The following is a 23094-nucleotide window of genomic DNA, read 5'->3' on the forward strand; positions in this document are numbered from 1 at the left end:
TATGAATATTTCTCCCACATCCTTTGCAAGCACAGTAATCTGTAGAGTGGCAATATTAATTTAACCAATGACCCATTGCTGGATATTTAGGTTGTTTACCCACCACTATTACAAAAATAAAAATAAAAATAAAATGCTGCACTAAATGGTAGTTAAAATTTTGTGCACACAATTATGTTCTCAGAATAAATTACCAAAAGTGAATTTTTTGGAGCAAGGCTGTACATTTTTAACACAGTTGTTTTGTATGTAGGTTTTTTTCTCATTAGCAGCAGATTTCCATCTTTTTGATAGTAGATATAGTCACTGGAAGCAGCCAAAAGTTCCTGGGGGTCAAGTTTGTGATTAAGGTGAGAGATCAAGCGAGGTAATACTATTTTTGGTTGGAAGCGTCTGACTATTCAGCACTGTGACTTGCTTTCACATGCCACTCAAAGTAGCTCCGAAGGCAGTTCCAACATGCATTCCTGTTGTAGGCAACTGGCTCATCAGCGAACTAAGCATATTACTTCAAAAGAAACAGCTAAGAAGGGGATAGAGCTAAGTGAAGATGCTTTCTTCGGATTCATGACTTTGCAATTATAGCTTTTCCACACACATAGAAAGTCTTAACAGTTGAGCCAATCAATTCCTTTTAAACAGCTGTAATGGTTCACCTACCTTAAACATCTGCAGTATTTTTCTTGCATGACCATAAACACTCATTTGGCACTCCAATGACAGCTCACATACATTATCTTTTTAATTTTCATACCACCACTAAAAATATTGATACTATTCTCTCCATTTAATGAAGGAGGAAATGGAGACTCAGAGAAGAGGAATGATTTGCCCAAGGGCCACACAGCTATTAAAAGGCAGAGTCAGGATGCCAATTTGGTTCTGTGTAGCTTCAAACGCCACGTTCTTTTCATTTTCTGACCCAGCCATGTAGCACCTTTGTATAATTCTTAAATGTATCATTATAGGGCTGTTCAATTCTTAACTGCTATGATTAAAATTTCTTAATGGCTCTATCACTACCAGTGAATAATCCTACTCTTTATTTAACCTGGAAGTGAACTGAACAAAGCTGGAGGTATTGCCTATGAATAGGCTCATTTATATTCTTAAGAAAAACTGGCAGCAACTACAAAACCCCATTTATTCAATTTAAATAAAGTAAATATTGATACTAGACTTTACATTCAGAGAGACTTGTCTGGCAAGTGAGTCATGATTTAACAATAACCATAGTAAAAGAGAAAAAAAATTAGAGCACTAAGTTAAATAAAAGGCTAATAAAACCTGGAGGAAACAGCTCAGTGTTTTCTTTTAAACCCTGAAGAACACCAAACATATATGTGTTACACAAAGAGTCATTTTAAGAAAAGACTTATTAACAATCCAATAGTAGAGTCAGCACTAAGAATTTCAATGATATCCAACTCAAAAATGCATAGGGAGAGTAAAGTTATTTTATTAAATCATGCACATCACGTGTGTTAGTGCAAATAGTTTAATCTGTACTCCAGAAATTCTATTGTACTTTATATCTTTACAAAATAGATTTAAAACAATTATTTACTTTAAAAAATGTAATTCTGAAGTTAAGCATTTCAGAACAATATTTGCAATAACCTATATACAAGAGGTACTGGGTACCACTGGCATATTAGCATTCTGTGGTGGAGTGGCTTCCTGCAACAAAAGATGATGAAATGAACTATATATGACAGCATTTCCTACAAGTCATCTGTGACTAATTCCTCCATAAATCTAGTGATCCTCCCCAACAGCAAATCTCGAATAGCTTAAAATATAACCTTTAAAGTATAAACAATGATTGCCAAACATCACAAGGCAAATGATACCCTAAACTTCTATTTCAGTATTTGGCTAGACCTGTGGATTGCCTTAGAACATTCAAGCCAGTTCACTGACATCCCCTCCTAGTCTTCATTGGCTGAAAAATTTAACTCTGCGGTACTTTAGGATATCCTATGATGTAAATAAACTTAATTGATGTGCTGTGGTGCTGCACAAAACCACCTCTGTGTTTTAAATTTATAATATCAAGCAGTGTTTAGGTGCTTCACTGTGCCTGGAACACTATAAGTCTTGGGAATAGTGCTTCTCATTAACAGAACATACCAATTAACAATTAAAGGAAAATAACCATTTGCATCCCCAACCAGGAGATCTGTTGGTAGGTAACAACCGCTTACTTCGAACATGAATTAGCTTTGAAATATCATAATCAAATTAAGTCAGTAAAAGCTTATCTAAAGAGATATTAATTCTTTCTTCAATTAAACATGCTTTGGAGGAAGAGATGAAAGAGAAAAAAAAATCATGCTTCCTAAAATGCTGTATATGAAAAAGTAACTTGGCTTTTAAAGAAAATATCTCTTTAAATACATGAGGTTTAATAAATTACATTCCAACTGACTTAACAGTTTGGTTTTACTGCACTGAAATTATATAATTACTATGTTTTTGCTCCCAGAAATACTTCAGCTTGCTCAAGAAAATACACACTCTCATGGAAAGTTTTTCAAAGTTGATGTCCTCCACATCGTCGAGTCACCTTAAGGCTGAACAAGTGTGCACATACTGCCCAAATTATCACTAGAACAGAATACTTTCCAAGTGTATTATTTCTCCTTAAAAAAAAAAAAAAAAAATCCACGCAAAGAGTTGTCTCTAAGTCTTGTTCCCAATAGCTCAGTGGTTTTATAACAAGTAAAAATGGCGTAAATATGTAAAAAATATATATATATGTGTATATATTTCAAACTGATAGGCACTGAGCACACAGGGCCTCTCTTCCCATGTATGTATCAGTTGTTTGGTTTGGGTAGTTAACGAATCAGAAAAACGAATTATCTGGCCATTAGAATTCAGAGTATAATACCCATAAATTTAATGTTATAAATAATTTGGTGTACCAAGAAGCCTACTTTAGGCCACCATAATATTCAGAATCCCAACATACTAATTTAAAAATTACATGAAAAATTGCAAGCAAGTTACTGCTTACAATAAAGTCACAATTTCATATTCTCTTTATAGACAGATACATTTTATATAATTTAAAGCAATGACCCTACAGTTGTATTCTTGCACTTCTCCTGTTTTAAGAGGTAAAAAGGAAGAAAATGGTTCTGTTTGTCCCCAGCATGAGTGTGATGCCAGCTTCTAGAGGGAGGACGGTGTACGGACTCAAGAAACGCTCTCATGGAGAAGCTCTGGCCAGACCTGGCACGTACAGCACGATGGCTGTGACTGCAACCAGGGCGGCCAACATGGGCATCCAGGGCCAGGGTTTCTGTGTGGAAAGAAACCAAGAGTCAATATCACATTCTCCCCTCTCTTTTCACACCTATTAACCCTTTGGGTTCCAGAGAGTCCTAAATACTTAGAACATTAGAAAAACCTTATCTTTGCATAAGGAAACATTTTAAAAAGAAAAGAAATAAAGGGGTGGGAGAGCAGGTGTGAGGAGAGCCATAATGGCGGGAACTCTTTTAGAGGACCGCTGTGTAAAAGCCAGTACATTGCAGCTGAGACCTAACAGGGACTTCTAAGACAACCTCTGGGCTTAGCCTGCTTTATTTACTCCAGTACCCATATATTACAACTCACTGAAATATACAGATGCCTGGAGTATGTTTCTACCTAAAGTGTTTATTTCTCGATAAAAACCAGACTCACATGGTAGGGTAGTTTTATACAAAAGGCTGGTGGGTAAGGTGATTGAAAGAAAATGGTCTAAGCTTTGATGCTCTAATTTGAAACCACGTAAGACAAAATCAGATTGGGTTCAAGGTGGGGAGGTGCTATTTAGGGACTCTGCCTGTCTGACACTTTCTGTAAAGACCATGTCCAGTGTAATAAGGTCATGTGATCATCTGAAATAATCTACTAACATGCATGCCTGATGGAGGCAAGCAAGGATGGGCTGTTCCCTGTTAACTTTCAGAGGGCTTTATAATACCAACTTGCTTTTGGTTGACAGCTTTATTTTCACTAGTGTTCTTATTAAGAAAGTTGGTTTTTAAGGAAATATTCTAATGTTGCAGGTCAGGGCTCAAAAAGACATGGGATAGGTTTGGTCTCATATGTAAATGCACACTGGGGTTGAGACTGTGAGCCAATGTCCATTATGCTAATCTCCTCCTCTTGCATATTCATAGCCACAGTGTAAATATAGGCAAGGCTGACACAAGCAAACTCTACACCATGGAAAAGAAGAGGGAAGGGAGGAGGGGAAGGAAAGCTGGCTGAAAACTTCAAAGAGGCAAACTCTTCATTTCTCATTAAAATCTGGTTAAAAATGTAACTGGGAAGGGGTACTAATATTGCAGAGATTCACAGTTTACTCCAGTTTGCTAGAGACAAAGACTCAGTTAAAGGCAGAATATAACAACTGGTTAGGTGGGAGTTAATTCATAGTTAGCATTATTACAGAGGAAATAAGACAGAATGTTACATGATTAGTTGACTGCTCAGCTCACTCATGTGACACGATACATGGCATACTAAATGAAGGGTTTGCTTCAGGTAACGAAACACCTGAGTGGTCTTGCCATGCACTATGTTACAAATGTGGTACACACAGGTGACGGGGACAGACAGACAAGGACTCAACAGCAGTGCTGTACCTTTCTCTACCACAATGGACCGAAACACCAAAACAGGAAAGCCAGGAATAGGCCGATGAATACGGCTGGGACGGGTTGTAATATGGAAGGCTAAAGAAGGGAAGGGATATTAAAATCATTTTATGCTATAAAAAATCAGATAAGATGATTTAGACCCCAGTGGGGTGGGAGGAAGGGTAGAAAGACTGAGGTAACAGAAGTAATAGCACTAAGGTTTTGCATTGATTCAAATATTTTAAAGACATCTAATACAATCCAGAATGATGGACTGTGGTATGTAAGTTGACAAACTACCAGTCTAACAGGAACAGCTGGAGGCAATGGGCAATGCGGTGTCCCTAACATCCTAATGAAATGCAGTGCATTAAGACAGCAATGAAAATACCTCAACTGATGCTCTGCTTGACAGTCCATTATTTTTGTTCCATGCTTGGAATTTATTATTTGACAATGAGTATACTGGAAATGGCTACAGTTTATTTTATCTCTCCATCGAAACCTTTTTTAAAAAACCAAAACTCTTTTGCTGTTGCCTTAAAGCTTAAAAATAAATGCCCTATGCTGCATGCTTTCCAAACCAAGTAAGAGATCTGACACACTGTATGATAATCATTTGGTATATGAAGACAGGCAGCTAAGTCTCAGGGCTTTCAGTTACATTACCGAATATAATCAATTTTTAAAATTAGGAGGAAATTAGCACAATGAGTGTTATTACAGAGTAATATTTTAGTACCACAAGTCCAATAGCATAAAAAAGGAAATTCACCCTTAAGGTAAATTATTTGTACAACTACAAATAATAGCAAGGTTACTTTTGAAAAGGTTCTAAATGGTACAGGGAATCCATTCTGATTATGCTAGATGTCTTCATAGGTTAATTTAGTAGAAGTAGACTGAAATTCCATTTTCAGAGGGATATGAATTAACATAAAAGACAGGAGTAACCAAACTTGGAATCAAACCATTATGTTCTGATTTTAGTAGAATTCTGTAACCTACATTTTCAAAATAAATGCAATCCATTTTTGCTTAGTGTAAAGCTTCCAGACCCAATTCATCAGCTTCTAAAAGGCTTCTAACTAAGCAACATGCCTTTATTTTCTAAAAAACTAAGACTTTCTTCGGCAAAGGACAGTTGGACACAACTCACGAGCATTCTGTGATGGCCATGCAACATCCCTCTTTTGTACTTGTGCTGGGAGTTAAGCAGAGTGCCTTCCTCTGTAGGAAGAGTGTGACTCACGCCCACTGCAGTGTCCAAGCCATGACAAAGGTTTGAAATAAGTCACAGCACAACCAACCACACTGAACATCATCCATCAGTTAGGTCCCACAAAGGCATGATCACCAAAACATGGAGCACAACATTTATTTAGTATAACATCTTTTTAAAGACCATCTGCCTTTCTAGCAAATGAAAACTAATATTATTAAACTTGGTTTATACCAAAATGTTCCAACTTCACATGTGTGCGGGCACATGTGTGCGCGTGCACACACACACACACACACACACACACAGCCCTACAGAAACTCATCAATATTTCCTAACATGTATGAGAAGCCAAAAAAACACTAAATTTTTTAGGAATGTGCCATAGTGAGAAAATTATTAGTATAAAATAAAAATCATAATAAAGTTTCCATTTTTGGACATAGCCAAATGCCAAGGAGTCAACCTGAACTACTCTTTCTTAGGTGGGTCTCTGGTGGTACAATGCTTCATTTCCCAGTAGGGGAAAAACAAGAGCTAGAAAATGAGACAGAACTTCAGATTCATCTGGGAAAAGCTGACAGTTCTTAGGTAATTCTTTTCTTGAAAACAAGGCTCTTCCTCCAGGTAGTCCTCAGGCTCTTCTAGGGGTACAGGTTAAAGGGGAAATTCTTAATTCAGAAATAAAATCCTCTGAAGAATCAATTTCAGGGTTCTCACCTGCCTCTCAATCAAAGCTAAACCAAGTTTGTAAAGACTTACATTATTTCCTTTCTCTCGGAGCAGCTTCAGGTTGTCTTTACATTGTTTGAGCTCATCTGTGATTGATTGTTTTTCCTGCTCAGTCATTTCAAACTTCAACTTCAGTTCTGAGAGTACAGTCTGTGTCTTTTCATACTAAAGGCAAAGAAAAAAGAGTGTGCAGACTCAACTTAAATGGGCATGAAGTTATGGTTCTAGTCAGGCTTATACACCAGATCCTAGGTAGTCACCTGCAACACCAAAGCCAAGCTTTTTTGTTTTAAGAAGGATAAGAATTATTTACACTAATAATAAGAAGTCTTTAATGTTAACTTGATTCTATGGAAGAATTTTCTGGCTCTGAAGTTAAAAAAAAATTAAGAGAAGTCACCATTGTGTCATCTGTTTCTAATATAAAGGGTGACTTTTTCTACTAAGTGAGTTAGAGGAGAAAAGTAAAATTCCAAACTGAGCAAAAGAAAACAAGTGAAAAAAACTCCATTAGCTTAATTAAATGGCAAGGTTAGAAAGTATGAGTTTATATCCTGGTAAGCAATAGGTTAAAGGGGAAGCCACTTTAGTCTTAAAGTAGAAAGTATTAATTGCCATTAGTCTTCCCTTTATCCAGAATCACAGGTTATTAAAATGTCCTGGATAAGTGAATTTCTAGGCAAATGAAGCAAAGAAATGTGTCTAAGGTACCAACCACTATTACTGGGGACATTTCTACCTCTCAACTTAAACTTATAAGCATCAATTAAAAGCAATTTTTTAAAATGTGTTTCTGATAGACATTTTTCTATAGTGAAACAAGCTACTTCCCGCTCTGAAAAACAGTTCACTGTATATAATTTGATTTTCAGATGCACTAGCCAGCTCTCGAGCACAGGTGAGGTCAATGAGAAATGCAGTATGGTTTGCCCCTACTTTAAATGCCCCTGGAGGCAGGAATTCTAGACTGGTTCCACTTCTAGATGCTGCATCTTACATGCAAGCTGGGCTCCCAGTCAAAGAGCAAAGACTGTTTTGCTGTTGGCTGTGCCTTTGTCTGGGCCTCCACTGCCCCACTCCGCCATCTCTGAAGGTTTTAGAAGGAAGAAAGACAAGGGCTGAGCATACAATGAATATGCCATGGGCCTGCTTTACCGGAAAGGTTTCTCCTCTCCCCTAAACATAGCCCATGGGGCTGCAAAGTTTCCAATCCTTTCTGCCTATATCCTAGAAATTCCTCAACAAAGGATACACCTTAATACTGTGCTTCTGAATAATGCAATACTTTGGAGCGATTAATTATGAGCTTATCATTATGTACTCCAAAGGTAAACACTAAGAAGGGTGAAATGTATGAAAATGTTAGAAGAGGTGGGGGTAGGGAGGGGGATTAGGGTCAGCAGAAAAGTTACCAGAAAATGGGGACAAAGATATGGGCACAGAGAAAAGGCAAATGTTAAAGCAGCTCCTTGTTACCTACCAATGTTCCCAGAACAAGTCCGGATAGTGTGCCAGAGAACGAATTAAGGAGTAAGATTCATGGACTTTATGACAGCTTTTTTTGTGGGGTCTGTGGACGTCCTTCCAGAAGGCAGAGGTTATGGGCAGGCTGCCAAGGCAAATTCAGTGTACCTAGACTAGTCTTAGAACATAATCAATTCTCAGAGATCTGATTCTTAACAGTGAGTAATAAGCCCAAGGGAAAAGTGCTTTGCTGACCTAAATTTTCCCTAACTTTCCGTTTCCACCATTTTCACACCCAGCCTGCCCTTCATACCAAAGCACTCAGCCATTTCTCTGTTCCAGGAGGGGTGGAGCAGAATGACAGGAGGACAGCCCTCAGGAAGACCTTACCTTCAGCATGTGAAAGGGGTGGGAAGAACTCTGGCTTCAGGACAAGAGGGCGAAGCCAAACAAGTTTTCTGAGTTAGTGTTTGCAGGGTGACTTGTGAGTTCAATGTATTATAAATTCATAGATATTCCCTCTAAATTAAAATATGTAGATGCTTTCTTAAGTCAAATATAAAGATGATATACCATTATTTTTCTCTTAATACTGAGGATTAAAATGTACTGTTCTCATGTATTTTTTTCTTTGTTAAATGTTCAAATAAAAGCTGCCATATATAAAAATTTAATTGTTGGAGTCTGCAGTCTTAGTTTCACATCTCACTTGGTATCATTTTTGCTCTATCTTGCTTTCTAACTCAGAGATGGGAAATGAGCTCAGTTCTGATTAAAAGGGAAATACTACACAATATTACCAACAACTTAGGTTTTCTTCTTAAATAACCTTGCTTATTAGCTGATAATATTTTACCCTTTTACAGTACTGAAGATACACAATGATGATACTATGCATGATTCTATGATGGAAAGAAGAACAAAGGGGGAATATTGAAAGGGAAGAATATATGTGCATTAATAAAAGACAGTAGTACTTCATTTGCAGTGGATCACACAGATATAAGAACCTCATTAAAGAACATCTTAATTACAGACTAGTATCCAATAGTTGACATCAGGACAAACAGAAAGAGAAACAATTTTACATTACAAAGAAGTGTGATGACTACACATCATTTCACAATGGAAAACACTGAACAAGAAAATAGATTAGAAACATATTGACAAGATCAGACATATTTTTAAATATGCTGCATTTAATGCAATCCAAAGGCTATCAACAATTTAGATGCTGTGACATGCCACTGCCATTTGTGGAAATACTTAAAGCACTGATGGTTCAGTGACCAAAAGCAGGCAAACAAATAATGAAACAAAATGGCAATGCATTCATAGTAACATACAACAGAATCATCTTCCAACCACAGCATTCCTCCCAGTTTTTGAAAGAATTAGGGCATATGGACTGGAAGAACACAAAGTGCTTACAGTATTAAATACTAGGATATTTACTTTGGCACAAAATTTGTGTTCCAACTAAATAAAATGAGATTTCTCCCCAAACACATATCCTGAGCAAGAGGATAAAAATGAACATATTATAAAATCAATATGGCCACATACACTGTTACAGTTTTGTTTTGTTTTTCTTTAGGAACAAACATGAAGACAGAACAATAATCATTTCCAAGTTCAGGATATCACAAGGACAAGAAAGTGCAAAGAAAAACTGCATTGATTAAACAGATCTTCCAAAAACAATTTTGGGAAAATTCGTTATTGAAGACAAAGATTGTCTTCAACGTCCTTCTATTTATAACGCATCCTTTGTTTAAGAGAGTCTACAACTAGGTGGGCCCTGACCAGTAAGTGGATCACGATGCACCAGCCTTCTCCATCCCCAGAGCTGGTCAGGAGTCAATGCGGGCAGTAGTACAGGCCAGGAGGACTGAACACAGCTCTTACCGCCCCGCCGCCAGCTTCAAGGCTTTGCTCAGAAAGAGGCTGGGTGGGGTCTCTGCTGCAAAGTCAACCGTCACCATTTTTAACATGATTTTTTTTTTTTTTTTAAAAGCCACCAAGTCAAGGTTTTAAGCACAATGACATGAAAAGGGAGCATGCACATTTGTGAAGAAGGGGAAAATGGGACGGGGTGGTGAGAAGAAAGTAAAAGGTCACAGAACACATGTTAGGCTGGCTGGCTATAAGGTGAATTTTAAGTATTTTTTCAGGCCAGTTTCACCTGAGGGGCTTAAAGAGCATTATGGTGTGGCCCCACTTTCCTTGGCAAAGCATTCTAAGTTAAGTAAGATACCGTCTTTGAGAGAGAAATAATGAACTAAGTGATCTGGTACACAGGGCATTCATATAGGTCAACTAACTGGTACAGAAACATTTTAATTAATTTTGTATATTTATATTTTTGAGGCCAAACCCTACAGATAAATTCTCTATATATGCACCATGATACATAGCTAGAAATCACCAAGCAGAGGTGTTCCAAGTATCAGCTTTATGATGGGTAATATAAATTTATTTTTAACTAGCATGAATATCTGGTTTGCTTTTGGCTTTAAGTCCAACCATAATTGGGCTTATAACGTCTTTTCGCTTTACCTCTTTCTGTACATCCTTTGCTTGGTTTTCAGCCTTACTGAGAAGAGTTTTTAAATCAGCTGAATCCCGAAGATGCTGTTCTTTCAGGGATCCCATTTGATTCTCAAGCTCTTTCCTAGTCATCTGAAGAATGCTGAGATCACTGGTAAGCTCTAAACTCTGCTTCTGAGAACTGTAAAATAAATATTGACAGTTATTCATGTAGAAACTAGACACAGCAGGAAGCCCAATTCCTTATACATTTCACCAGGAGGGATGGAGTGGATTTCAGAGGAGAAAAGTAAAGTATAAAACAGAGTAAGATATTTTCAATAAGTAAAAAGCATTAAAACACTAAAAAATACAAGTAAGTTTAAAGCTGTGTCCTATTTTCAGGTAATCAAATATACACAAAGGTTGAAATTTTAAAAATAGAAGCAGGAGGTGACTATATTTTGTTATATCACATTATATCAACTATCATAAAAAGATTCAGTGTAGGTCTTCTAAAGGAAAGAACAGCATGTACTTCAACTATTATAAGTACTTGACAAATAGGATGGGGGACAGAAACTCACAGTTTAGAAGGCACTGCCAACTCAAGTAGTGATAAACCTCAAATGAGAAGACACACCAAAATGGGGAAAAAGCACAGGACAAGAACCAGGAGGCTGGGTTCTAGACCTCAGCTCTGTTGCTATTTCGCTGTGGGATGTTAAGCAAGTCATTTAACTGGTATAATATTCTCTAAGCATTCCTGAGCTCTTAGATCTGTCAGGCACCATGTTATACAGACACAAATCACACAAGGAGAGTCTCAGTGCCCTCCACTGTCAAACAAGAAGACTGAACTCAATTTCTGAGGCTTTCTGGCTTAAATTCTATGATTACTTTTATAACTTGATGGGGAAAAAACCCCAACAACCCCGATTTACACACTAGGAAAAGAGCTTGATAGGCATAAACAGAAATTCTTTATTAATTTCCTTCTACATCACAGACAACAAAGAACAAATAACCTGTATAGTGTAGTTGTGTTAAAGAATTTGGCTCCCAGGCCCTGGGCCAGTACTTAGTTGGTTAGAGCATCGTCCCAATATACCAAGGTTCAATCTCCAGTCAGGGCACATATAAGAATCAACCAGTGAATGCATAAGTAAGTGGAAGAACAAATAGGTTTTTCTCTCTCTCCTCTCTCTCTCTCCCCCCCTTACCCCTCCCTTCCCCCCTCTCTCTTAAATTAATTTTTAAAAAAAAGAATTTGGCTCTCATATACAACTAAAATAGCTAAAGGAGGGTAAGGTTTTCAAAATGATAGTTTTATCCTTTCAGGATGAATCGTAAGACTCAGACTCAGATTCAATACTGTAACTGAGATACTATGGAGTATAAATCACAATTTGATTGTACGCTAGGCAGATTCTTAGGGGGCGGGTCTGATGTCAAGCCAGTATAGCTAGGAACTAAATGGCAGAAAAGAAACTGTGAAGAAAGACTAGCTTCTAAATACAAGTATGCTGAGGAGGCTTACCAAATAAATTTAGAGATGCGCTAACCACTGAGCACATTGGCCAGCGCTGTTTTTGTTTTCATAAGCAGATAATAAGGTTTACTATATTTTGATATATTTGGCCTTTTGTTTTGTTTTTTTAATTTTTATTTATTGATTTGAGAGAGATAAGGGGAGAGAAAGAGAGAAACATCGATCTGTTGTTCCACTTATTTATGCATTCATTGGTTGATTCTTGTATGTACCCTGACCAGGGATCAAAACCACAACCTTGGCATATCAGGATGATGCTCTAACCAACTGAGCTACCTGGCCACAGCCTATCTGGCCCTTTCTTTATTGTTTTTCCCTAAAGCTTGTTTTCTATGGGAACTGACTTTGATCACGGAGTTTTTGCTAACTTCAATGCTCTTGAGGATTGTAACCACAAGGCTAGCAAGAGAGTAATGACTCCCATTTTTGGTACACTGGGGAGAAGGAAATGGATTAATTAAGAGTGGCTTCAATAATAAACAGGTACTACTTTCATATTCTGAGTAAGAATACAAACATTATTTAAATAAAAATACAAAACAGATCAAATTTTTAAGGAAAAAATAAATTTTGAACTGTAACAAATGTTTGTGGGAAAACAGGACTCCACTAAATTTGTTGAAATAAATCTGTTACATTGATTGGTTTGCGTGTAAGGTACTGGATATTAGAAAGATTTAACTGATTAGCGAATTCTTGATCTTATATATTATTACTCTTTATATAACCCTGTTTGAAATTCAGAAGCTGATTTGTATCTTTCAAGAGTATGAATTCTTCTTTTCTTTTTTTAACTATATCTTTATTGATTTCAGAGAGAGGAAGGGGGAGAGAGAGAGAGAGAGATAGAAACATCAATGATGAGAGAGTCACTGATTGGCTGCCTCCTGCACGCCCCCGACTGGGGATCGAGCCCACAACCTGGGCATGTGCCCTGATGGGGAATCGAACCCCGAATGCCTGGATCCTAGGTCAACGCTCTACCGCTGAGCCACACCCAGCAGGGCTGAATTCTTTATTATAGTCATCTCCTGATCACCTTTATTAATAGAAGGGTCACTGGTGTAAAAGGAAAGCAAACTTATTTGATATTATCATTTAGTTTGTAGGGCAAGTTCAGTCACTAATTATAGATCTTTGCTGTTTGTTTAGGAATATTTTTGGGGGGAGGGAGCATTTAATGAATCTGTATTCCATGAGTACGCCCAAAGGAAAGACTGTATATCCTCATGTGGTGGTAGAAAAAAATGCTGAAGTAGTCATTTAGCATAGTTAACCTGCCAAATAGCCAAAATGAGACTGGCTGAACATTTGCTCCAAAAATACATTTAAGTATCAAAATTAAATTAAATTTAAATTTAAGGTAAAGAAATATTTGAAGCTAAAAAATAGTTCTTGCATACTTGTGCAATTCTTTTTCTTGCCGCTGCAGTTCTGATGATAGCAAAACATTTTCCTTTTTTAGAGAACGGCATTCAGTTTCCAATACATTCCATTCCTTTCTCAATTTCTCTAGTTCACCTAAAAGAATCCCAAAACATATTCATTAATATAGGAACATAACTTCCATAATTGAGAAAAAAAAAAGGTGAAGAATTTCAAAGAACAACATACTTTTTTGCCCCTCTTAAAAACATGTAGATTTTATGTGGCTATTCTCAGATTCCTGTTACTCTGCATCTATATCTCACGGGAAGTCCCATCACCTTAAACTTTTGTAGTTTTCACCCCCACTTCATTTTATAAGACAAATCATTGTTAATAGTATTTAAATAAAATATAAAATTATAAAAAAAAATTCGTTAATTCTAGAATTTGCAGACCTGTAGAATGTTTATAGCCCTAATATAAGACACTACTTTGTACAATTCATTGCTACCAAAGAGAAAACTAGCCGGAATGGTTAGTTTTTACAAGTTATAAGGTTATCATTGTCAAGAGTTAAGAGCTTTACGTAAAACACACTTATCCACCTTGTAGCCTTGTTGCTTCCTCTCTCTGCTGGTCCTCACACTGTTGACACCGAAGCTGAAAGCTGTTTTGCAGGCTCGTGATTTCTTTCTCATATTCTGACGCTGCTTTCCGCCACCGCTCAAGTTCACCTCGCACCTTCTTAAGCTCTTCTTGTAAAGAAGCAATGTCAGTGTCCCGCTCAGAGGCAGCCTTTTCTGCTGCTTGATGAAGCAGCAAAATTTCATCTCGGGCACTAAGCAGTTCATCTCGAGTGCTTGTGATTTCACTGTCCTTCTCTTCCCGGAGATTCTCAATATTGATGTGTAACCTCTGCAGTTGGGCTACAAAAAGTATATTTAGCTATCATTTTCTTAGTCCATAGCAATCAGGAATAAAAGAACAGCCCATATGGGGCTGTAGTCACTACACAGCCCAGGCTGTCACAGCTCCTTGTTGCTTTTGATTAAACTGTACAAGCAATCTGTGTTTAATACAGAAAATGTCAAAACACAGAAACACAAAGATAAAAAAAGCAAACTAATCTTTATTTTCCCCACACAGAGAAAACTGCTTCTAACATTTGGTACTTATTCTTCTAGATATTTTCTGTGCATTTACACACGTGAGAAAAGCATAATATGTGTAGTGCTCTCTATCCCGCTAGTGATGAACATCTCTTAAAAATAACAAAATAGTTTCACTGTATTTTATTGACGACTGTTTAGTTTTTAATTACTATAAACAATACTGCTTATAACACAATCCAAATTTTTTTCTTAGGTTGAATTCCTGGACAGGGAATTGCATGGTCAAATGGTAAGCATTAGAAAAACCTTTGATGCTCTTGATTCAATTTTTCTGTTCAAATATCAATTCTTTAAAGAAGGCTTCTCTGATGACTTACCTAAAAAAAATTTCTGTCATTCTCTAGCTATTTACCCTGCCCTTATTGGATATTGCATTATATATTTGCTTGTTGTATAACTTTTCCACTAGACTGTACACCTCATGCATGTTCTATCCCCAATACTAGCATAGTAAACAATCAAGAATTAATAAAATTGCCCTAACTGGTTTTGCTCAGTGGTTAGAGCATCGGCCTGCAGACTGAAGGGTCCTGGGTTCGATTCAGTAACTCGGTTGCAGGCTCGATCCTCGGCCCTGATTGGGGCTCAAGCAGGAGGCAGCCAGTCAATTTGTCTCTCGCATCAATGTTCCTTTCTCTCTCTCTCTCTCTCCCTCCCTCTCTCTCTTTCTCTCCCCACCCCTTCCACTATGAAGAGCAATGGGAAAAATATCCTCTAGTGAGGATTAAAAAAAAAAAAGAATTTAAATTAATGAACACTGCCTAACCAAAGAGGTAGTTTTTTAAACTTTATTTTTATTGCTGACACTACTGCAGATGTCCCCATTCAAAGAGGCACATTTTTAAAAGATCTGGTCTTATGCCCTCATGATGGAACTGGAAATAATCTGTATAAAATAATACTTTGTTCAGGACCAGAATACTAGTTTTGGTTACTATAACACGAGAAAAAATTCCTTAGGTACAAGAAAAGAATAATTTAAATAATTAAGAGGATTTAAGGTGGGGAGAGGAGGAGGGAGCTCCATAAATAAACATTAAAGAAAATATTAGGCCTTTTAAGTTTATAGGAAATACTGAGGTAACAGGTTCAAAATCTGAAAAGACACAATGGCCAATGGATTTGTGAAATATACATGCTGGCACTAGGGGGCACTCATTGATGCCTAAGTAAGGCATCTTTAAGACAAACGGCAGCACTAAGAATTTTTAGGGAAAACTGCCCATGTAAAATACAAGATGGCAATATAGATTCAAATAAGATTTATATAAACTAATGAATAGTAGCATTAAGCTATAATAAGGGTTTAAAAAGTTTTCAACTTAGAAAGAATATAACCTACACCAGAAATTCTAATTTGAAAATAATAAAATTTTAAAAATTTAATAACTTAAATACCCCACTCAAAAAGAAAAAAAGAAAACCGAAAGACTGGTTTTTCTCTGGGATATTTTAGGACAAATATCACAGGCCTCATACAATGACTCCTCATTTCTTCTGAAGTGAGATTTTTTGGTTTATTTAATTTTTTCTCACCCTATCTCTCAAGCTAAAAATTTAAATAACACTGGTTCTCTCTTTGACAATGAAGGCAAATTAATCTTGCTTTAGGAATCTTACAATAGCATAGAAAAGAAAGATCTCTCCTGGGGTATCTCACAATTACAGCCTCACAGTAACAGGAGCTCCAGTTCAATGAAAACCCTTGACAGGTAGGGGTCTTTCTGGTCATTTCTGTAATGACCCCACGATAGACAAATAGACAGGGGTTGTGAAGAGCAGCCTTTACCACTGAAGGCAGTGCTGGGACCATTATTCTATTTCATGTGGTACACACTTTTTGTTGCAATGCCAAGTGTGCTATGAACATTAGCAAAATGCCACCAACAAATTAAAAGTGCTGATGCACAGAGCAGCTCAAACTAATTTCCTATCTGAAGACTCTGTAGTAACTCGCTACAGTAACTCAGAAAGTGACAATCTTACCACATTCGTACCTTCACCCCTGCTCTTCCAACTCCAAGTGGCTATTGTTGGAGTACAGGGGAATCTTCCTGTGTAGCTTCTTAAAAATAAATAAATAAAGCTCACCCAGTTATAGTCTTAGATTCCAGGGAAGAACGAAAGCCACAAAAATTGGGAACCCTCCACACTCTTATTTTCCATTCCCTCTGAATCACTAAAAACTACCTCAAATGCCCTTGGAGTGTTCCGTACCTTGAAGAACCTGTATTTGTTTAGTAGATTCCTCAATTTGATTTCGATAGGCTTTTCTTTCTTCTTCCAAAAGAGCTGAAAGTAAAACACAGTATATCTAATTTTGTGAGTTAATAAAAGTATTCCACATTGGGCAGCTGGAAATTTCTTAAAAATTCTCTCTTAAAGCTTATTGAAGGAAACAAAAGTTAGGTAGTAAGTATCATCAGTATTAGCAGTTAGATAGTTAAAGATTTTAGGAGCACAACACAGTAAGTAGTAAGTAATAAATCTATTCAATTGAGTAGTGGAGTTTTCTAGATTTTTTATCACCAAGATAGTATGTGCTATTCTTCATGAGAAACATTCTTGATAGTTGTTAATCAGCAGTTTGAGCTTAAATTTAAAAAATAAAATCCTCAGGTGTACTACCAAGTACATAGAAATTACTAATTTCTGCTGTTTGCTAAATATTTTTTCCAGTATAATTAATTAGATTAGCCTAAGCCCCCTGCAGGTTCAAGTTAGATGAATATCAACTCTAAGTTCTTCAAGCAGCAGAAAAGGAAGGAGGCAGGAACTTCTCCCTAAGATCTTTCTCCTGTCAGGAAGGCAGCCTTAGAGAACATGAGGACTCCAGAGGCCACTCACTTTCCCTTCATTCTAAGACTTCCCAATGCACTAACTGATTACAACCAGGTAGTTAATGTGAATGATACAACAATGTAAGCTCTAGGGAACAGCACACACTCCACTGGCTGACACCACAGGAAAATGAGCTACTAGAAAAGAAATGGTTGGGACGTTAGTAGATTCTATACCGTGACCTAGCCTGACTCCTCCCATTTACTGATGAGTACACTAAAAAGTCACAGGGAATATAAATCTCCCTTACCTTACCTGAGTAGCTAACATTACAGCAACTAAGAATTAGAAATTTGTTTACATTGTTTTTTCTTTTTGTTGTGCTCAATATGTAATTAACTTCAAGATCTTTCATTGGTAGAGGTCTTTCATTATATTCACATCAAAAATGTGAAGGAAGTAGAGCAACTGAATTCTCCCCACTTTACTGATGTGAAACATAAATTCAGAGAGGTTAACTGAATGTCCCAAGGTCACTTATGTAATAAAGCTGTGGATCTGGAACAAGAGACCATGCTTCTGGACTTCAAGTTTGGGCCATTCAGTTACATCATGTTGCCTCCACATCCCCTAAAGAATCAAAGTAATCTTAATCTCACCTTGAAGTTCAAAGCATTTTTGTTTACTTGCTCTAGCTAGCTCCTGGGCTTCAATCAATTCCTTGCGAAGATGCTGAATTTCTTGTTTTGCCTCAATTTCTGACTGTGCACCCTGCAAGTCATCTGACAAAAATATGTTTATTTTAAAAGCAAGAGTTAGTATCACAATATAATCTCTACAACCAAAGATTAGCAAGCAATCTCTTTCATGTTTAGACATGCATAGTTAAACAACATAGTACAACTGGGTTAAATAAAACTTGGATGCAAATTATATTAAGCATTTTAGTCATTTTACCCTGGAGAAAGAATACAAATACAGTTAAATAAATATATTAGTAACTCATGGCACGGTACTATAAAATACATATTAATACATACTATAATGATAAATTTCACTCATATAGAGTTTATGTAAGGCCTGAAATTCAGTAAGATAGGCAAAATGCTATTACCAATTTTGAAATTTTTTAATAACAAGTAACAACAATTTCACTTTTAACTTAACTGGAAATGAAAAAAACAGAAACAAACTTTTCTTCAAGAAAAAGTATTTTAGCATGATTTCCCCAGTTGTGGAATACAAAATAAAAACTAGGCTGAAAGCTGCACTGTGCTTTGTCATCACTGTTTTCCCAACACCACACACATAACAAATATTTGTTGAATTATTAAATGATGTAACTTAAATGGTTTTATTGAAATAAATTAGATCTACCATTACATCTCAAATATGTCCCTTCCCCTAACTTCTTTCCTCTCTAGTCACTCTGCTCATCTTTCATTGTATTAAAACTTTCTGCTACTGAATATTGCCTGAAATAAATCTAGTAGGCCATATTCTTCTAGTTCTATTTGGCTATTACTTTGGTTTAAAAATAGCTCAGGCATAGCTACTTTAATTCATCAAAAAAGAACTGAGGCCCTGGCTGGTGTGGCTCAGTTGGTTGGGTGTCGCCCCATGCACTTAAAGGTTTCAGGTTCGATTCCTGGTCAGGGCACAAGCCCAGGTTGAGGGCTAGATCCCCAGTAGGGGGTGTGCAGGAGGCAGCTAATTGATGTTTTGCTCTCTCATTGATGTTTCTTTCTCTCTCTCCCTCTCCCTTCATCTCTCTCTAAAAATCAATAAAAAAACATTTTTTAAAAGAGCTGAAAATAAAATTTCACAATATAATCGCAGTAAGAAATATTACATATACATATTTTAACACTCATTGATTACATGAGGGGAGAAAAGAGGAGGAGAGGAGGAGCGGAGAGAAAACTCTTCCTTATAGCAGAAAGCCAGCCAATAAATGAAAGTGGAATGGCAGAATTATGAAATCACTATTTGACACTAATATAGTAACAGTTGATTCAGGCAAGAATCATCAGTAGATGCTAAAATTAAGTAGATAACAGGAGCAACAGGATATTTACATATCAGTGATAGAACAATTCAATATCAGATACCTCCTGATATGATACCTATTATTATTATTGTTATAACCCCACCAAAAATAGATAGCTTGAATCTAATCATGAGGAAATATAAGGTACAGTCAAGCAAAGGGAAATTTTACAAATGAACTGCTCTTCCAATATGTCAATGTCATGAAATACAAAGAAAGATTTGAACTGCTCCAGGTTAAAGGAGATTAAAGAGACATGAAAACATAATGTGACGCATGACTCAGGATTTTCTTTTGTCATAAAGGTAATTACTGAGGCAACTGACAAAATGTGAGTAAGTTATGTGGATTTGATAATAGTAATATATATCAATGTTAATTTCCTAATTTGGGGAATTGTACAATGGCTATGTAAGAGAAACACAAAATTCACATGAAGTATTTAAAAGTAAAGGCTATCATGTCTGCAATGTACTCTCAATGGTTCAGGGACATAGAGGGAGGGGAAAGGGAGATGGAGGGGGAAGATGGATAAACTGAATTTGGTAAAATGTTAACAGCATACAGGGTGAAATATTAATGTTTGGAGAATCTGGATAAAGAGTATAAACCATTCTTTGTTCTATTCTTGAAACTTTTCTGTAAGTCTGAAATTATGTCAAAATAAAAAGTTAAAAGAAAAATTTCTACATATATACACATACAAGTAAAGAAAATATGGTAAAATACTAACAACTGTTGAATCTTGGTAATGGGCATATATGGGTGTTTTTGATCTTCTTCAACTTTTCTCATGTTTGAAAGTTTTCATAATTAAAAACATCTCTTGAAATTATCAATCCTAATAATACAATCTTAGAACAAGACCAATAATTTCTTCCTAAATTCTTGTCCTTAACCTATCTTGCCCTTCTGCATTTTAGACTAGATTGTAAGACTAGAGCAATTCTTTTATTTAGATTAAGAACCTATACTGACTCCTTGTGTATCAAGTCCAGATATCTTTATCTGACTGTTAAAGTTCTCTATAATCCAGTCACTATTTATTTTCCTTTACTTACTAATATACTCAATTCCTAATAGTCTCCTTAGTAACTCCAGCTCATGACGACTTTCCTCATGCCATTTTCCTTTACTCCTCCAAACCTGCCCATCACTTAAAGCCCAGTCTCAAGCCTCTGCATCTAACCCCATGATTGCATCTAACTCCCAGCACACTGTGGTCTCTTACTTGACTTCTAGAGCTAGAGAGTAAAACTCAAGTAAACCAGGAAGCCCTTTCAAGTTCCCAAATTGTTTAATAGCATTTATTTTCATTTTTAAAGGAGCATGAATCCACATAGATACATCGGATTTTTGAAGAGATCTTTAAGATCAAGTAGCCTACTCCTTTCACTTGACAGTTGAGGAAATAAAATGAAATCTGAAATGGCTTACACATTTGGGAAGTGGAAGTGGTGGAGACAAAACTAAAATTCTCACTCTAGCTCAACTGTCTTTCCTATAAATCATAGTACCTTCTTAGTTATAGCACAGCTAGCTATTAAGCAGCATGCTTTCCTAAAAAACAACTCTTATTTTTCTCCAGAAATAAAAGGATTCATATTATCGGTTTCTTTTTAGTATTAATACATGTTAAATGCATATGTTTCACATTTCTGCTCCATACTATATGGAACACACTATATTCTATCTAATACAATGCTAGACATACAGTAAGAACTTAACTATCTGATTTATATACAAGGCAATCAAAGATTTGCATCTAAAATGTGTTCACTTTAAAAATAATAATCATAAATAAATTTATGTGACAACTAAAGGACTATTATTTTGAGGAAAAGGATTCTTTTATAAATGAAGAATCATTATGTAATCCATCTTGAAGGTCTATTAAAGCAGACATTTCTTGTCTGCAGCAGAACAATTTTCTTCATCAGTGATGTTGTGAAACAAAACTAATATTTCTTTTTCAAATTAAAAATAATGGAACAGATTTTATGTTAAGTAATTATGTTTTAGGAGACAAATTTAGGCAATGATGAACTCATAACACAAGGATCAAGCGAATTATTTCTCTGCACCACATAATGAAAAGGAACAGCATTTAAATTAGAGCAAATAAGAGGCCATGCATCAAATAATGTAAATATATAAATTCTACATAGAGTTTGATTATAGAAGTGAGATATTGACCCCACATCTTTACAAATTAAGTTTGACATAAACACAAATGACTATTCAAACTAATCAAGTAGTTAGTGTGTAGATCCCCTTTTCAGAAAACAAGTGCCAATTTTTTTTTTTTTTTTTGGCCAAAGACAACTGAACAAATCTTTTTCTGCTAAGGTTGATCAACGGCTCAAAGACTGATCATTGCATTTTATAGGGTTGTATGGGAAAATGCATTATTAGTTTATTGTGGTTTGGGTCCACTCTCATGGTGCCTTACTTTTGTCACAGAAAGGAACTTTTTGTTTTTTAACATGTTTTTATCAATTTTAGAGAGAGAGGAAGGGAGAGAGAGAGAAACATCAATAAGAAAGAAACATCAACATAGATCGGCTGCCTCCTGCACGCCCCCTGCTGGGCCTGTGCCCTGAGCAGGAATTGAACCTGCAACCTCCTGGTGCATGGGTCAATGCTCAACCACTGAGCAACACCAGCCAGGTAGAAAGGGACTTTTTGTATCAATCTACTTCACAATCTTGGAAAAAGTTTTATGATGAGCATCGGTTAAAAGTGCTTAGATGAAGATAACTGAAAGCCTTACTGAGCCAAATCCACTCTATTTAGATGTGCAAGTCATATGGAAATAAATGTTTTTAGAAGCTATGGTGGCATGGAAAGATTAACAGAATCTATTTTTCCCTTTAACACAAATGGTTTATATTTTGAACTACCTGGTATACAGTATGGGCCAAGGGCTAGCTTTTCTCAGACTAAAGCTAAATCCTGTAAAGAGATCCACACCACGCAAGAACCCACTAAATGAACCAGCCTTGGTACTCGCAATACCTACATGATATCCTAATTAAATCTGGTGTCACTGTTTCTTCAGAAGAGTGACTAGAGAGTTAACTTAAACTCTGCTCTTTGTTCTAAACATGGCTGAGATGCTATGAACCACTTGGTAAAGGGCCAAATCAGAGTACCTTTTTCAAATTCTATTTTGCATATTTGCTGAAGGCTGATGTAGCCACAACATCCGTTAACTCGTCAACTGACAGCAGTGACCTGGCTGAGGCAGCTGGCCAGGGGACCCGGGGGGGAGGGGGCACCCTTATTCGACCACCAGCACTCCTCCCTTTGGAAGGTCTGGTAGTTGCAGGCTTAGTCGATGAGAACAACCTTTACGATGGAGAAAGACCATTGTTCCATTGTGGGTACGTGCAGCCATGTGAGACAGTCCTAGGCAGCAGCCTCTTACTGCTGATTCTCACCCCTCTGCCATTGCTTTTGACCAGCTAGGTTCCTCTTGAAAACTGGACCTTTTGTGGCTCCTCTGTCCTCCCTATTGCTCTTCTTTCTCAATAATTTCCCCCCGCTACTATGGTCCACCTCTATGCAGAGAATCCCCAAAA

The 23094-nt window shown here is 36.7% G+C and overlaps 1 protein-coding gene across 22 annotated transcripts in view; it reads right to left on the reverse strand.

Moving 5' to 3' along the window:
- Window positions 1-3018: 3018 nt before the first annotated feature.
- Window positions 3019-23094, reverse strand: part of SLMAP (sarcolemma associated protein) — a 128670-nt gene continuing 108594 nt past the window's right edge. For 9 of the 22 annotated variants that reach the window (XM_081159878.1, XM_081159876.1, XM_081159868.1 and 6 more), the window contains 7 exons: window positions 18120-18242; window positions 16897-16971; window positions 14113-14433; window positions 13543-13660; window positions 10618-10789; window positions 6625-6759; window positions 3019-3310 (listed from right to left, as the gene is read on the reverse strand). In XM_081159878.1, the coding sequence (XP_081016004.1) occupies window positions 3218-3310; window positions 6625-6759; window positions 10618-10789; window positions 13543-13660; window positions 14113-14433; window positions 16897-16971; window positions 18120-18242 (1037 nt within the window). In that variant the 3' untranslated portion in view covers window positions 3019-3217. Of the gene's footprint in view, window positions 3311-4646; window positions 4737-6624; window positions 6760-10617; window positions 10790-13542; window positions 13661-14112; window positions 14434-16896; window positions 16972-18119; window positions 18243-23094 lie in introns of all 22 variants that reach the window. The other 13 variants (XM_081159859.1, XM_081159870.1, XM_081159874.1 and 10 more) reach the window with 3 other exon arrangements.

This window comes from Miniopterus schreibersii (genome assembly GCF_964146895.1).
Source record: "Miniopterus schreibersii genome assembly, chromosome: 15".
In the NCBI taxonomy this organism is placed as follows: Eukaryota; Metazoa; Chordata; class Mammalia; order Chiroptera; family Miniopteridae; genus Miniopterus; species Miniopterus schreibersii.